Source organism: Elephantulus edwardii, unplaced genomic scaffold (assembly GCF_000299155.1).
Source record: "Elephantulus edwardii isolate Elephantulus edwardi_28Jun2011 unplaced genomic scaffold, EleEdw1.0 scaffold00222, whole genome shotgun sequence".
Lineage (NCBI taxonomy): Eukaryota > Metazoa > Chordata > Mammalia > Macroscelidea > Macroscelididae > Elephantulus > Elephantulus edwardii.
The window spans coordinates 2,740,418-2,758,292 of NW_006399972.1; the positions used below are offsets into that span (position 1 = coordinate 2,740,418).

The following is a 17,875-nucleotide window of genomic DNA, read 5'->3' on the forward strand; positions in this document are numbered from 1 at the left end:
TCTCTTCACCATCCATCCTGATGCTGCCAATTGGTCCAGTGGTGAGAATCTTTGTCTATTAGAGCAGCAGTCGATAATTAAGATACGGATAGTAAATGGGGGAGGCAAGAACTGTGCTGGTAATCTGATTATCTCGTCATCTGGCCTTACAGTCACGTCCAACTCCAAGTGACCCCTGTGCATCTGAAGGCCTCCATGGTAAGAAGTAATCTAAAACCTGAAAGTCTCAAATTATAGTTGTGGTAGTGTTATGGTTAGGCACTCTTTAGTCAATGATAACTCATAGAATCCTATAAACAATAGATCGGAACATTGTCTTGTTCTGTACCATTGTCATGATCGCTGCCTTAGTCAAGTTCATTATGTAGTTCAGAACAAATTATGGCTGACATTGAGAAGAAGGGGAATCCCAGAACACTTAATTGTGCTCATGTGAATCCTATACCTAGATCAAGAGGTTGTGGGTCAAACCGAGTGAGAGAACACTACTTGGTTTAAAATCAGGAAAGGTGTATGTCAAAGTTGTATTCTTTCTCCATCTCTATTCAATCTGTATGCTGAGCAAATTATTTGAGAAGCTGGACTCAATGAGAAGGACTGTGGCATCAGGATCAGAGGAAGACTCATCAACAACCTGTGTTACACAGATGACACAACCTAGCATGCTGAAAGTGAGGAAGACTGGAAGCATTTGTGGCAGAAGATAAAAAATTACAGCATTCAATATGGATTACTTTCCAACATAAAAAAAGCAAAAATTCTCACCACTGGACAAGTAGGTAACATGATAGATGGAGAAAAGATTGAAACTGTCAACGGATTCATCTTAGTTGGATGAATCATCCCTAATCAACACACTTGGTGCCAGTTGTCAGGAGATCTGGCGATGCATTGCATTGGGCAAGTCTGCAGTCAGGGACCTCTCCAAATTACTGAGGAGCAACAATATTGGTTTGAAGACTAATAAGTGCCTCATCCAGGCCATGGTCTTTCCAATCACTTGCCTCTGAGAGCTGGACAATGAATAAGGATGACAAAAGAATTGATGTCTTTGAACTGCAGTGTTGGAAAAGAGTACTGAGTATCCCATAGACTGCCAAAAGCACAAACATCTATGTCAGAGGAAAAGTGCAACCGGAGTGTTCCTTGGAGGTAAAGATGACAAAGCTCTGCCTCACATACTTCGGACATGTCATTAGGAGGGGCTATTCTTTGGAGTTCAGTATGGATTGAGGCTCAATGTCAAGAAGACAGATTCACACCAGTGGACCAGTTGGCAGTATCAGGATGGATGGTGATGACATTGAGATTGTTAACAACTTTAGTTTGCTTGGCTCCACGGTCAACACTCTTGGCACCAGTAGCCAAGAAATTAAAAGACGTATTGCGATGGGAAAGTATGCTCTTAGGGACCTCTCCAAAGTACTGAAGAGCAATGGTGTCACTCTGGAGACTAAGGTGCATCTGATACAGGCTACAGTCTTTGCAATCACTTGTTATACTTCAGAAAGTTGGACAATGACTAGGAGGGATAGAAGGAGAATTGATGCCTTTGAGCTGTGGTGCTGGAGAAGAGCATTGAATGTACCATGGACTGTCAAGAAAACAAAGAGATTCAACCCGCAGAGGGTTAGACCAGGCTGCTCTTCGGAGGCAAGGATTCTGGGGTTTCGTCTAACATACTTTGGATATGTTGTAAGGAGGGACAGGTCCTTGTAGATAGACATCATACTTGGGAGGGTGGAGGGACGGCACAAGAGGGGAAGCCCTTCTATAAGGCAGATTGAGTCAGTGACTGGGTAATCGGGATGGTTGTGTAAGAGGCAATGCAACTGGCACAGGATAGAGCAGGGTTTACGGCTGTTGTACACAGGGTCGCTATGAGTTGCAAGTGACTCAACAGCACATAACAGCAGCAACAACAACAACAACAACAACAACAATTCTTTGGAGACGGACATCATGCTTGGAAAGGTGCAGGGTCAATGCAAGGGAGGAAGACCGTTAACCAGATAAAACTGACACAGTGGCTGCTGAAATGGGCTGGAGTGTGTCAGAGATTGCGAGGAAGGCACAGGTTTCAAATCTGTTGTTCAGAGGGTCTCTCGCCAGGAGTCATGCTTGACGTCACAGCATGTAGTAAAGCGAACTATTTAATATGGCCCTTTCAGCCACGCATGGTCTTGTAACGATCACACAGTAATTTGGTGCAAAATACAGCATTTGTGGCCTACCAAACAGACTGGACAGCTTTCTAATAATGTAAATACGGGGCATATTACCTTTGTGGGAGGGAGATTATGCGAAAAGGTTTATGGAACCCCAATAAAGGTAATTTTGTCACCTCAATGGGCTAAAATGAGCCATCCCAGAGGCAGAAAGGAGGGACCTCAATATCAGCAAGAAAGAAGTAGAGAAAAAAGTAGTAGGAAGTAGGAGTAGAGCATCTTCTTTGGGCCTGGGGCCCGCAGACTGAGAACCTTAGATACTCAGGAGATAATGAGAGGTATCACACCAGAGACGGCACAAGCAGCCTCGTCAGGGCATGAACAGAAGCAGGAAACCAGTGCTAGAGGGAGCGGTGGACTTCGCCCGCAGACCGAAGTGGTGAATAGTGGGAATGCCCATACATGAATAGTGGGCATGCGCACACAGAGTGAAGGTCCCCGTGTCTTCAGTCGGGAGTCTTCCTGGCCTCAGGTCACTTACTGGGGAATTAACAAGCTTTATAACACTTCTCTGAGCAGAGCAGTGCAGTAGTTGGGTCAGCCCAGGAGGCCTGAAGGGATAAGTGACAAAGAAATGACAGGTGAGGGGCCAGGAGAAGCCTGCCTGTGGCACAGCTGAGAAGGGCTTGTCATGACCAAAGAACTGTGTCCTAAGTAATTTATGATCCTGAACTGTAACCTGCCCCTTTCCTCATAAACTCTGTAGTCATGAGCCCTGTCTGTGAGTTCTGTGTGGTCATTGCAATGAAGTATGGAATCCAGCAAAGAAGTAAAGCATGCTGTGGGGAGAGATGACTGGTGTCAGAATTGGTAAAATGGAGAGTGTAGGGAAGTTTGACTTTCATTTCACAGGAATCAGCAGTGGGCTGACAGCGATGGTGATTGTCTTGTCTTTTCCTTATAAAGTTAGACAAGAAGGTAGAAAAACAATGCACACCCTCATTTTTGCATGTCTATATGAACCAAACTGGCTTTTTCATTCTTCCACTCATTTATTTTGTGAAAGATAGGAAGTCTTTGGAATCTCTGAGCAAAGGAAGCAGCTTAACTAAATCTCCCAGAATGGCTTAAGATCAGAGTGTCCACAATCTTAATCTAGCTGAGATTTAGATTTAGCCTAAACTTCACGCCCTAGGAGCCCAAATAGATTTAGCCTAAACTTCATGTCTTGAGACCAAGAGTAACAGCTTCTAGCATGGAGCTAGCATGTAATCTGTGTTACTTATGCTAATGTATATGCATGTTATAACACGTATAACATTATTTGTTGACTGTATGCTCTCAAATTTAGTTAAATTGCACACTACTCAGGAAAAGAGGAAGACATAATGGATGGATAGACATAGTTACTGCAACAGTGAGCTAATGCACGGCAGATACTGTGACAATGGTGCAGATGGGTCAAGGAAGATGATGATCTGTAGTCCCTAGGAATTCTATGAGTTGTAATTGACTTGATAACATATAACAACAACAGCTGGCAAAATACTCAGGATAAAGGAAGAGAGAAAAGGAAGCAATAACACAGTAAGAATAATGCGAGCCCATTTAAAAATTTTTACAGGCACTGAAAAAAAAAAGAGATAAAGGACACAGTTTAAAAAAATAATCTTAACAGTATTCATTTCTGGGTGGCTGAAATAAGTTTTTAGTTCCCCTAGTTATCCACGTAATGCATATACATTTCAAAGACTCTACAAAATTAGGGAAAGCTCTCAAAGCTATTTCATTAACATATGTTTGCATGTTCCATACTGAAGTCTTGTTACATTGGTACTTGCATCATTACTTCAGAGGAAATGAGTCAAAAGTTGGCAATGTTAAGGCCAGCCCTGAGAGATGCAGAGGTTTGCCTCCAACCAACCTGCTTTACCCAGAAACGCCTGCTGACCTGCATCTGTACTTTAGTTACAGTGTAACAAAGACCAGGCTTTTCCTTCTCCAACTGGTAACACTTTTTCGAGAGTAAACACAAGTAAATAATAACAGAGCCCTGGATGTGAATGAATGAAGGCCCAGAAAGGGTATGAAGACCAAGCCAGTCGCTGGCAATCTCTTGCAAAGAATGAGATCCAAACTGGCCTCGGTGCCAGCTCGGCCTTCAGGCGACGGTGGAGGTGGCAGTTTCTTGGCTGAAGAGGGACACAGTGTAGCCACATAACCCACCTGAAATCTGGCTGCCCATTTTAACTAGCATCTTGTGGGTGGCCTGGCTCAGGGGGCAACCCTGGAAAACGGCCTGGAAACATGAACTAGAAGGTAGCAGCATCTCATTACTAGGGTTTGGGCAGTAGGCCCACTTCTATTACAGAGAAAACCACTAGATTGATCATTTCATTTGTACGGGTAGGAAGAAGTGATGCCTGTGGCCTTGTCCTGAGCCACAGACCTGTGACTTCGAATGATCTCCTGGCTTCAGTGTTGATGAGCTCTCTTAGGCATAAGCCTGGACACTCAAGCCCTTTGTACCCTGACACGGTGGCCCAGGGACTACAGATGACTCTCGCACTTTTACTGTCAGGCCTACAGATGCCACTGGAAGGAAGAGATCTGCACACAGGGTTAAACTCTCCACATCTTAACACTTCCAAAACAACGCCATAAGCCTCTAAAGCAATAAATAGGCCAAGGATGGCATTTTTGTCTTCTCCCCTGTATGATTTTCCTGAAGGTCTCTGTTAATTGTTGTTTGTCATAAAGTCAGACTTGACTTGCAGCTGACCCTCCAGAGGGTTTTCAGAGGCAGTAAATCACATAGGAGGGGATTGTCCATCTTTACCCTACGGAACAGCCGGTGGATCGAACCAAATACCTTCTTGTTGGCAGTGCAGCTCCTCACCACTAGGCCAACAGAACTCCCCTTGAAGGTCCCTAGGCAGAGCAAATGATAAGTGCTCACCAACTAGCAGAATTTAGGTGATGGTTCAAAACCACATAGCCCTGGTGATCTGAGTCTGTTAAGATTCTCAAACTCAATGGCGTCAAGTCTGAACCGACTCACAGCTGACCCTGCATAGGGTTTCTGAGGCTGCACACTGCACAAGAGGAGATTGCTCGTTTTTCTCCTAAGGAGCAGCTGGTGGACTTGAACTGCAAGAGGAGCTCTACCTTTGGATTAGTAACAAAACTCCATGTAGACTAGCTCACCCTTCCATTAAGATTGTTGTTTTTATGTGCCCTTGAGTCTCCTCTGGCTCGTAACAAACTTATGTACAACAGTTCTGAACTCCTCCTTGTCCTGAGCCAGTCTCACTGATTCCAACACACCAACCCCCACTGTTCCAGTCACTGTCTCAATCCATCTCACCTGGGTTCTTCCTCTCCTACACTTTCCCGTCCACCCTTACAGGCATGGTGTCCTTCTCCCAGAACTGGTCCCTCCTGGACACATGCCCAAAGTATGTGAGACGGAGCTTCAAAATCCTAGCCTTCAAGAAGAAACTTGTTTTCACTCTCTCCAAGACAGACCTATTTGTTTTCCTGGCAGTCCATGCATATTCAAGATTCTTCTCCAGCACAACTCAAAGGCATCAATTCTTCTTTTGTCATCCTTAGTGACTGTCCAGCTCTCTGATGCATGGCAAGTAATTGTGAAAACCATGGCCTGGATCAGGTGCACCTTAGTCTCTAGACTGACATCGTTGCTCTTTAGTACTCTGGAGAGGTCCCTGAGAGCAGACTTTCCCAGTGCAATCCGTTAAGATGCAATAAGAAAGCCTCAGGAGCAGTTCCACTCTGCAGCACATGCAGTCACCATGAGCTAGAATGGACTCCACAACGCACTCAAGCAGCAATGGCAATGTGCTTTCTTCCACCCTGTAACCTCTTCTGACATCTTAGTAATTTTTAAAGAGCATAAAATCTTGCCATGCAGAAATACTTCTGGATGGAGAAAAACAGCTTTTTAGAGAAATATCTGTTGACATTTGACATCTAAAAGGAATTTGCAATTGGTCTCCATCATAAGGAAAACTACACCTACTCGAATGCCTTCAGCCCGTCCTCACTGCAAAGGGAATGGTTTCAAGAAAGATCCAATTGTCTGTGTCTCTGTATCAGAAAACAGCAGGAAAATACCAACTTTCCAAGAGGAAGACTAACTCGATTAAAGGGGGAATAAGCAGCCCACCTTTATACCTAATTTGAAGGAAGCAGAGGAAATAATTTAGATACCTAATAGCAAGGGCTGGCCTTTGGTCATAGACGAATAATCACAGACCTGGTGGGGAAAGTGGTCGCTAGCAAGGAGGGTGTGGGCAACACCATTTGGGGAGAGTTGGCAACAGCAGTGGGACAGAGCACCAGAGGGGACGTAAATCTTGTGAGGCTAGGTGGCATGGAAAAACCGAGAAAATCGAGTGACTGTCTAGGTGGGTAATTATTGTAAATTTTCCTGCTGGAAAAAATTGCTGTTCAAATCTGCAAGTGTCTTAGAGAATAGCCACTGGAACGTCTGGCAGGCTGAGGTGCACGGAGGAGGACGAGGAATGTGTCTCACTTGTATTAAATTAACATCTGTGCGAGGTGGCACTTTTTATGGCCTGTCTTTACTTTTGAAAACTTAATACCTAACACTTTTATTTCAGGTTTCTGAAAAATAGATTCTAACTTCCCTCCTCCAAGTTGTTGTGTGATTACTGGAAACAATTTAAGGGCACCTCTGGTCCGTGAGTTGCCTTCATGCTAAATGCTAGATTAAAAAAAAGAACACCCCAAATTTTTACAATAGCACTCCGGTGCATATAATTATTACACTCCCCCCTGCCCCCCAAGCCCACCACCATCAAGTTGATTTCTTCTGATAGCAACTCTGTAGGACAGAGAACAAAGGATTGCAAGGCTGTAAATCTTTATAGGAGCAGAATGTTAACATATTTCTCCTAAGAAATGACTAGGGAGTTTGAATCACCCACATTTCAGTTAACAGCTTAGTACATAACCACACACCACCATGCTCTTTTGTTATTATTATAAAAACTAAAAAAAAAAAAACACACACAAAAAAACCCCAAAACAAAACAAAAACCCAAACAACCCAACACCGCCGAAACCTCCCCTGGTCTGTGAGTAGAGTTCCCTCGTACCTGATTCGCCAGTGGGTTTGCAGAGGCTGTAAATCACATTGGAGGGTGCTATCCATCTTCCTCCAGGGGCAGCTTGTGGATTTGAACAACTTGCCTTTTGTTTGGCAGTGTAACTGCTTTCCCACTAGGTCATCAGAGCTCTCTACTTACTTTAAATATAAACTGAGGCCTCTGCTTGCCTGGTAGAATGTGATCTTTAACCTACACCATAGAATGCTAGTGTTTTAGGAAAGGGCCACTTTTGGTATTATTGTGGAATAAAAAGAAAACTGACAAGTAAAAAAAATGATAAAACATACACAAAGCCTACGGTGGATTCATTTTGGGAGAGATAAAGAAAATCTTTCCATGGGTATCCCTAAACAGGATAATTGGGTGGCCTGGTGGCAAGAAGCTGAACTGCAATCCCAAAGGCACATGGTTCGAATCCACCAGCTAGCTGCTCCATGAGAGAAAGACAGGCAATCTCCTCCTGTGTGATGAACTGCCTTTGAAAACCCACGAGAGGGCCAGCTATGGGTCAGTTCTGACTCAACAGTACACAACAACAACAACAACAATTAGCTACCTTTTCAAATACTTTCCAAATTTTTACCTAGATATTGGCATTTAAACTGAAATTTTTTTAAAGAAATATTTCAGGAAGCAAATTAAAATGTTATGCTTTCTTTGCGTTGTGTCAGAGATGCTGGCTATACTGACCGCGAAAGCTATGAAACATAAATGGGATCACAAAGAAGAATAGATGCAGAGAGAGGATGGGGGTGGGGTGGGGCTCCGATCCCCCTTCCTGGAATGTAGAGCATGGTCCCTCATCACCCCTTAGCCAATGGTCCCCACAATCCCCTCCTGGGGTCTCTAGGGGGCTCATCACCACCGCCCATACTTTCTCTTCTGCTGTTATCCACATTCCAGCGGTTAAAGAGTTTCGCTTCCAGCTCACAAGAAGGCAGTTAGAATCTACCAGCTAGAGAATGGGAGGAAGGTAGGCAATCTCCCACATTTCTATTGTTGACGGCTGACAAGTTGAGCGTGACTCATAGCGACCCTATGAACAAAAGAACTGAAGCCTTTCTATAACTATCATCATTTATCAAGGTTCATAGAGTTTACAGAGGCATGTATAACCTCTCAAAATTTATAGTCTCTGAAAATCCGCCTGAGGAGTCAGTCCTGATCTGATGGCACCAAGAGTTTTTCCTCCATTCCAGTGTAAATGTCATACTTAAAGCCATTAAAAAATCCACATCCTTCCACAAAACCTTCATAGACGAACCTAGCCTGCAATGAGCTGACCTGTTCTTGTCACTCTTAACTTCTTCTAAACTCCTTACCCCTGGAAAATTGTTATCTAGCATATTTTACAGTGATGTGTCAATCGTGGTAACGGGCACCCATGGTGGACAGTATTGGCTGGAGCTTTCCAACTAAATCAAGCCTGGAAGTAGGAGCGGCATCCACTTCCAAAATGGCTTGCCTCCGGAAACTTTATGTACGAACAGTGCTCAGGCTGTTCGTTCATAGGGTTGCTATGAGTCGTCTACGACTCGACGGCATTAAACAACAACAGTATATTTCACGTTTCTTATATTTCAAAGTACTTTAGAGAGGTCTCTAACCTCAGACTTTCCCACTACAATATGTCTTTTAATTTCCTGGCTGATGGTGCCAAGAATGTTGACTGTACCCCTAGAACCCCTTAAAAGAAATGAGTTTAAAAATTTACAATGAGAAGGAAGGAATAAAGGCGATGATGACATGATTCCACATGGAAGTGCTTAGGACAGCCCGAGAGGGCGCCCTGCCAGTCTCCTTCCCTTCCCTCCTGGAGCAGGGCAGCCGCCCCTCTCCGCAGCTCAGCCTCCTGCTCTGAATCAGTGCTCCTGCCTACTGCAGCCGCTGGTGCCCTTTGAACAGTTCCAGCTCACCCTGGAGGAATTGTGACATTTCGCTGGTGGGTGAAGCTACTCCTCTGTAAAGCGAGCATATCTGTCGGGAATGCATTTTGGGGAAGAAAAGCACCATTTAAGAAGAACACTGTTCCTTTTGATAACCCCACAGAACTGGGCAAAGGAATTAGAAACCGAAGAGAAGGCTGGTGTCTGCCTCTCCATGAGGCGCTGGCAAACAGCCTTTCTTTGCCAGCTTGTCACAGGATTTTGTGGTGACCAATTAATTCTGCTCTCTCCCACCAGTGGTGACAGTGACTGCAAGATGGGCTCAAGTGTGGTGGGGACCGTGAGGATGGCACAGGATAAGGCAAGGTTTCAATCTGCTGTTCATAGGGTTTCTATGGGCCACAACAACTCAATGACATTTAACAACAACATGTTTAATAACATGTAACAATTTCTTTTGGAATAATGGTGACAGAAGTAAAGCAAGCCATAGGTTTAATAGAGAAGCAATTCTTTGAAAATGTACCTAGGAATCACACAATCTGAGTTGAAATCTTTCAGTGCCACAGTTGCAATTGAGTATGAAGAATGTTTCTGTGAAGAGCCAACATTCTGTGTGGTACAGCTAAGAAGTTTGCCTACTGTCCAATAAATACATACCGATTTCTAGCTATCCAGAAAATAAAGTAACAACCCCTGCCATAGTTCATGCAAGAGGCTGAAGGACAAGGTGGTGGTGTTGATTGCTGTTGAGTCGAGCACGATTCATAGCGACCCTATGAACAAAAAGCCTGAAGCCCCTCAACAACTACTGATGTTTATCAAAGTTTATACAGTTTTCAGAGGCATGTAGTTTAGGAAGTGGATGCCACCCCTGCTTCCAAAGCTGTTACAGGATAAATAACATGCTGTTCCTTATTGAGAAGGGCGCTCTCGTGCCCTGGTGGGTAAGGAGTTGCACTGCCCATCCAAAGGCACAAAAGGCGAGTTCACTAGCTGTTCTGCAGGAGAAAGAGGAACAAACTTCTCTCGTGTGGCTCACAGCCTCTGAAAACCACTAGGGAGTTAGGTGTGGGTCCGGTTCTGACTCAGGAGCAATGAGTTTGAGGTGACTTATTCAGGGAGCTCTGGCAGCACATTCTATACAGAGTTGTACTTCTAACCCCCAGGAACTGTCTGGTGTTTTGAATCCTCTAAGGGAGAAAAGACAGACCATCTCTTCCTGTGCTATTTATAGCCTGGGTGGTGAAAATAGTTAATGTATCTGGCTATTAACCAAAAGGTTAGAAGTTTAAGTTTATGCAGACATACTTCCGAAGAAAGATCTAGTGATCTAAATAAAAACAAATGAGCCTTTCTCAAAAAGAGGAACACAGAAATACCATATGACCCAGCTATTCCACGGCTTGGACCATACCCCGAGAAAATGAGAACTGAAGCTCAAACGGAGACTTGTATATCACTGTTCACAGCAGCGTTATTCACCATCACAAGAACATGGAAATAGCTCAAATGTGCAACCACAATTGAATGCATTGAGAAATTAAGGTACATTTACACCATATTACACAGCATGCAGGACCAATGATTTTGTACATCACTAATATGGGAGGGACTGGAGAGCATTATGTTGAGTGAGCTCAGTCCCATAAGGGCAAATACGGTTTAAGACCATTATTGTAGAATGTGTATGAGGACTGGGGGGAGGGGTGGGAGCTGAGGAGTGAGGATGGGCTGGGGTAGGGTGGGGGGTTGGAGGGTTAATCATAGGGTCACACAATTTGATGGGTGGAAGGTGGCGTGAGTAAAGAAAATCAAAAAGATCTGGTATGGAAACAATGTGTGTAAACTTTGTAAATAAAACAGGATAAAATAACAATTTTATTAATAAAAAAAAGCCTTTCAAAACTTGATAAGGCACCATTCTATCCTGAAAAACAGAGGACTAGAAAGACTCAGAATCAACTCCACAGCAACTCGAACTAGAGCTAGCCAGAGTCACTAAAGTTTATGAAACTAGAAATTCCCCAACTGGGCACTCTAAAGAAAGAATACATAGAAGAGATGTCCAGGCTGGTTGCAGGGAAGAAAGTTTAAGGCCAAATTTGTTTGGAATTGTTCTACTCCTCAGATAATGTGATGTCTTTTGAGATGATTTCATTTTTTTTGTTCTCAGAACAAGCAAGACTTCAGGGGGTTGAGGTGTCATCAGGGTGAAATCACAACCTTCTCAGTACATTTTCTTTTTTTTAGTAATTTAGCAGTGCAACTGTGACAAAATGGGAAAACACCTGGGATGCAGAAAGAATACGCCTTTTGTTTTAGCTTGTAAAAATAAGACAATTAGGGATTACTGAGAATACAAGTTATCTTTGAGGAAAGTTTCGCTTTTTAAAAAAAATCAACACAACTACTTGTTTTCTTTTTTTGGAGTCCCAGGCTTCAGGTTCTGGTCTGTTGTTCATAGAATCCCTATGAGTCATCGCTCAGCAGCACCAGTAACAGCAAGGCTTATGAGTTATAGATTTGCCCCCATGGCAGCCCCGTAGGAGGGAAAATCAAAACAAGGGGGATTAAAGAGTTGGTTGAGAAAATTTAGATCTCCTCCTCATTCCTACAACTTTGTTGTTATTATTGTTATTATTATTATTACTATTACTGTTATTATTATTCTCATTAAAGGTTTTATTCCATCCAACCAGTCATACATATTTTGTTTTTATGACATTGCTCATAATCTCCCTATTTTAGAGCTAGTCTTTCCACAATGTTTCTGTGGTTTCTTTCTTAGACTTCTGAAATCTTTATCTGTTACTTTGTTAGTAGTAAAGTCTATTTAAGGGCAGTTTTCCTCACATTCAAACACAGCATGATCAGAAGGCTGAACTGATTAGAAGCACAGCCCCAGAGTCTGACTCTAAAGACTTGATCTCACGATTAACCCCCTGGGCCTGACATAAACTCTGACTACCGTGGTTATTGGGCAGGTGCCATAGGGCAAATGTAACAACTTGCAGTTGCTTTTCCAAAGCATTTTGAGAAAGAGCAGTGCCTGGTAGTATGTACCAAGACAAAATAACCAAAGTAAGGAATGTTGTTGCTGTTATTGTTTACCATTGAGTCAGAATCGACCCATAGGTGACCCTCCAGCAGGTTTTCAGAGGCAGTTAATTGCATGGGAAGAGATTGCCCATCCTTCCTCCCACGGAGCAGCTGGTAGACTTGAACCACGTGCCTTCGGGATTACAGCACAGATTCTTACTAGGCCACCCGAGCTCCACTTAGAATTGACTTAGTTGATCCTCACTGAGTTTCCAGGGCTATAAATTGGATGGGACAGATATCCTTCTCCTGTTGCAGCCACTAGTGGATTCAAATCACCAGAGAGGTGAGATCTTTGGGCTAGCAGCAGCATTCCCTATCTTCCAGGATGTTGTTGTTGGTATGTGCTGTTGAGGGATCTGTGACTCATAGTGACCCTGTGTACAACAGCCCTAAACCCTGTTCTATCCTGTGCCAATCTCACTGTCTCTGACACACCTACCCCTATTACCCTAGTCACTGAATCAATCCACCGCACAGAGGTTCTTCCTTTCCTGTGCTGTCCCTCCATCCTCCCAAGCATGGTGTCCCTCTCCAAGGACCAGTCCCTCCATGTAACATGTTCAAACTATGTCAGACGAAGCCTCAGAATCTTTGCCTCCAAGGAGCAGCCTGGTTTAACTGTCTCCTGGATGAACCTGTTCATTTTCTTAGCAGTCCATGGTATATTCAATACTCTTCCCCAACACCACAGCTCAAAGACATCAATTCTCCTTCTATCCTCCCTAGTCATTGTCTAATTATCTGATGCATAACAAGTGATTGCAAAGACCATGGCCTGTATCAGGTGTACCTTAGTCTCCAGACTGACACCATTGCTCTTTCCTACTTTGGAGCAGTCCCTGACAGCAGACTTTCCCATAGTCCAGGATAGAGAAGTATTTTTCGAGGCAATTCAGAACACATTTCTCACAAAACATGGCAAAGTGTAAAAGTAATGCAGAACATAATTTGCAACCTGTCACAGGAAAACAATTCTCCCTCCGCAAGGTTGAATCAATTTGGGAACTTTCTAATTTAAATTTAAGACAAACGTTTGTATTTATTCTGCCAGTAAAGTTCCCACTGTGCTGACAGACTAGCCATCTCACAGTAATTTGAGAGAACGCTTTAGGGGTGGTAACATGCAAGTGAAAAGTGAAATGAAATTCCAGGTTGAGGCACTCAGCATTTGCCTGGATCACAACACATTGCTTGTGGAAACTAAGAGACATGTTGCCATGGTGAAGAAATTATTTTGGTCTATTCCAGTAGAGATCTCTTTCTGGATCCCCTTGTGCATGGTAGGCAAGAATTACACAAGTTCTCCAAGCAAACATAATTTTATTCTTCAAAAGACAACTGCAGAGATAAGAAAAAGAACATCCAGTCTGCATGGAAGGTATTAGTTAGCTATATCTCTTATTTCTTAGCCCTAGAGTTAAAATTCAGGTTTCCTTCTGAATCAATTCTTTCCAGGCACTGGGGGAGAAACTTGACTATTTCCCCACTCTCTAATGCCACCCTAAACACTGCCACTGAGTGGCCAGGACAAACAAGGTGGGAGAAAGGTTTTAGCTTAAACCGTCAAAGCTGCGTTGCATCTGGGAAAATGACAATTCTAGTTCTATCAGCAAAACTAGCAGAGTGTTTGGGATGAGAGATCTAAGAAATGTGTAATCTTCAAGTGTGGTGCTGTTTTTGCTGTTCTTGAATTATTCTTAATTTTTAGCTTTGTCAGTAACTGTGCTTCCTCCGCCCCGCCCCCTTTTTCATTACTCTGTATTTCACCAGTTAAAGTAACAGAACATTAATGTGGAGTTATTGCTAGGTGTCACCAAATCCTCCCTGACTGATTATCATTCTGTGTACAACAGGGCCAGACATCCTCCTTACAACCTCTGTTGGACTTAAAGTACATTGTTACAGGTACTCTCTCTCATGGGTTTTCTTTTATTGAGAATTTTTTGTTCTTTTAAATTAAAAAGAAATTGACACTTACATACAGATCCTTAAAAATGGAGCCCCTGCATGAAATAGATGCTCGACAGTAGTTTGGTTAGTAAACCAAATGACTGGCTGTTCAAACCCACCCAAAAGTGCCTCAGAAGAAAGGCCTGGTGATCTCTTTCTGAATGGGCACAACCATGGAGACTATGGAATATAGTATACTGTGCAACACACAGGATTGTCATGCTTCAGAATGGACTCAACGGCAAAGGGTGCTTTTGATTTTATTTTTAATGTTTTGATATTTTAAGAGTTGAAAGCCTAGCTGTAACAGCACTGATTGCTCTTAAATTCTGTTAACTATTATTATAAGACCCTGAACAAATAAAAAAATGCTTGAAAAAGTAGAGGGTCAGTGAAGAGGAGGAAGGGCCTCAGAGAAGGACTGACCCAGTGCCTGCATCAACGGGTTTGAGGGCAGTGGAAATTGTAAGGACAGCGCAGGATCAGCAAGGTTTCAGTCTAAGAGTCACCATGAGTCAGAATTAACTCGTTAACCACTAACAACTACAACTCATTTGCTTATTGCATAGCACTAGACATCCACAAGGTGAAGATATGAGAAAGTAATTTTTCTTCCATGAATTATATTGTTGTTGTATACCATCGAGTTGTATCTGATCCATAACTGATACTCTAGCAGGTTTATAGAGAAAGTAAATCACATGGGAGGAGAGTGTCCATTCTTTTCCCATGCAGCAGCAGGTGGATTTGAACCGCGTGCCTTTGGGATTGCAGTGCAGTTTCTTACCACTAGGCCACCAGAGCTCTCTGAATTACATTACTCCTTCTATTATACCCACGGAGTCCCTGTTTCTACACATATTAATGTGCATGGCTGTTAATGAAAAAGTTGGAGGTTCAAGTCTAACAGGATGGACCTCAGAAGACAGATTTGATGATCTGAACATTTAGCCACTGAATACCCAAAATAGCAGAGTTCTACTCTCATGCCTAGGAGTCACCATAAGTTGAAATGGATTAAAAACAATTGTTTTCATTATACCTCACACAGAACAAAATGGTCAGTATCAAAGCCTACTTATTTTTTTAAAAATATTGTGTTACAATGGAAATACTGCAAGGAGAGAGAAAAAATGTTGAGTTCTTACTGTCAGCTCTTGAGGAATACAATTTGGCTTCTTGATGTTGATCTCAATGCCATCACTGTCTTGTTTCAACTCCACAGGGGACCCATGAACTCTGGCCACACCTTCAAACATCTGGGATGTGGTCAGGGAAGGGGCAAATGTCCCGGCGGAGCACTCTCTGTCCTTCTCCTCTTCATCTCCATGAGCCATTTCTCCATTCATGCTGACTTTCCCATCTACCTATAAAAATTAGGATGAAAAAATCCAATGCTATTCTTCAACCAAAGACAATAAATGACATATTAAGAATCACAGAAAGTTGGCGTGGGATCCAACATGCAGGTAACACAGCCAAACACATCAGAAGCATACGGTGGGAATACCTAGGGAGAAGGAGAAACTTGTGCCTTGAAAAAAGAAAAGTCTCGAGCCCAGACCACTTATGATATACATTCTTATTCTAAATGAAGCCAATCACCATTTTCTGTACCTTTTACAATGGCTTGTTTCTGAGTTGAGATAATGCATTAAATGGAAGGTGTGGGAATAGGACTGTAACTCAGTTTAGGGATCTCACAAAGGAATTCTTGGAGTCACTGCATGACATAAATGGTTAATGTGCTTGGCTGCTGTTCAAAAGGTTGGAAGTTTGAGGCTATCTAGAGGTGCAAATCTTCACATCACACCAATACGCAGCATTATGATGGATGGAGAAAAGATTGAGGCTGTTAATTATTTAATCTCACTTGAATCCATAATAAACACCCTTTGAACCATCAGTCAAGAATCAAAAGATGAGCTGCACTGAGAAAATCTGCTGTCAAGGACCTCCCCAGAGTACTCAAGAGCAACAATGTCAGTTTAAAGACTACGGTGCATCCCACTCAACCCATGGTCTTTTCCATTACTTGCTATGCATTTGAAAGTTGGACAAGGACTAAGGATGACAGAAGAAGAATCAATGCCTTTAAGCTGTGATGTCAGAGAAGATTATTGAATATCCCATAGACTGTCAAGAGAACAAATAGGTCTGTCCTGGAGAAAGTGAAACCAGGGTGCTCACGAAGTCAAGGATGGTGAGACTCCATCTCACTTAGTCTGGATGTGTTGTAAGAAGGGGGCCAGTCCTTAGCAACAGACATCATGCTTGGAAAGGTAGAGGATCAGCATAAGAGAGGAAGATCCTCAACAAAGTGGTCTGACAGAGTATCTGTAACGATGGGTTTGAGTATATATCAGAGATGAGGAGGATGACACAGTTGTAACTATGAGTTGTTGCAGTTGACTCAACAGCACATAACAACAACAGTAGTGCCTTGGAAGACAGACCTGGGGATATACTCCTGAAAAGAACCATCAGAAACTCTAAGGAACACAATTTTACACTGACACATGTGGGACTGCCAAGGGTTCAAATCAACAGCAACTGAGGTTTTTTTCCAAAGCTACTCAATAGGCCGGGAAATCTAGGCCTGCTGTGAAATAAGTTAGCCTCAATAAAAGTCACACTATAATCATCCTTGCAATATTTCTCCAAGCTATAAATGTTCCAAGAAATAGGAAAGCTCTGCCATTTATAAAGAAGGGGGAAGGGAGCATCTAGATTATCTACACAGAGGCTTTGGACACAGTCAATGAAAAATATTCTCTAGTCCTGTGTTGGGCCACCCTGACATAAGACCTTCCTTACGAGATGTCATAGTTCATCATCTCTGACCTAGGGGGAAGGAAAGCTATTGAAGTAGACCAAGGAACGTGTGTAGAGTCATGCAGAGAGCATAAGTATATTGGTGCATGTTTAGTAGCTTTCTGTCATGGATTGAACTGTGTCGCCCACAGGACATGTATCTAATGGTCCTCAGTGAGGTGGATTGACACAGTGCAGAAATGGGCCCAAACACGGCAGAGATTGTGAGGATGGTGTAGGATAAACCAAGGTTTTGAGCTGTTGGTCTTAAAAGTCACTACGGATGGGCAACAGGAGCTCTCGTGGCCTAATGTTAAATACTCGGTCACAAACCCAAAGGCAGGAGGTTCGAATCCACCAGCTGCTCTTCAGGAGAAGAATGGGCAGTCTGCCTCTGAGACTTCCAGGAGGGACAGCTATAAGCCAATTCTGACTCTACAGCACACAGCAACAACAGCAAAAGCACAGGTAGGTATCAGCTAGATAGCACTTGGCAACAAAAATAAAACGCAGAAACTATAACAATCCCTCATGATTCGAAAAAACAGTTTTAAAGGATTAATGAGAGCTGTTGTGTTAGGTGCCATTGAGTTGAGTACCATTCATAGCAACCCTATAAGTCGCCGACCGGAGCCCTGTCCTATCCTGTGCCATCCTCAACATCCTTTACACACTAAAGCCCATTGTTGAAGACACCATGTCAACCAGTCTCCTTGGGGGTCTTCTTCTCCTTCACTGACCCTTTGTTAATCCCTTCATAATTCTGATCAACATAGAGGAGGTGTTTCTAGGGTGT

At 43.0% G+C, this 17,875-nt stretch overlaps 1 protein-coding gene across 3 annotated transcripts in view; it reads right to left on the minus strand.

The window, feature by feature from the left end:
• LIMCH1 (LIM and calponin homology domains 1) overlaps nt 1-17,875 on the minus strand; it is a 559,635-nt gene that overhangs the window by 55,207 nt on the left and 486,553 nt on the right. For all 3 annotated transcript variants that reach the window (XM_006898180.1, XM_006898182.1, XM_006898181.1), the window contains one exon: nt 15,414-15,632. In XM_006898180.1, coding sequence (XP_006898242.1) covers nt 15,414-15,632 — 219 coding nt within the window. The remainder of the gene's footprint in view (nt 1-15,413; nt 15,633-17,875) is intronic.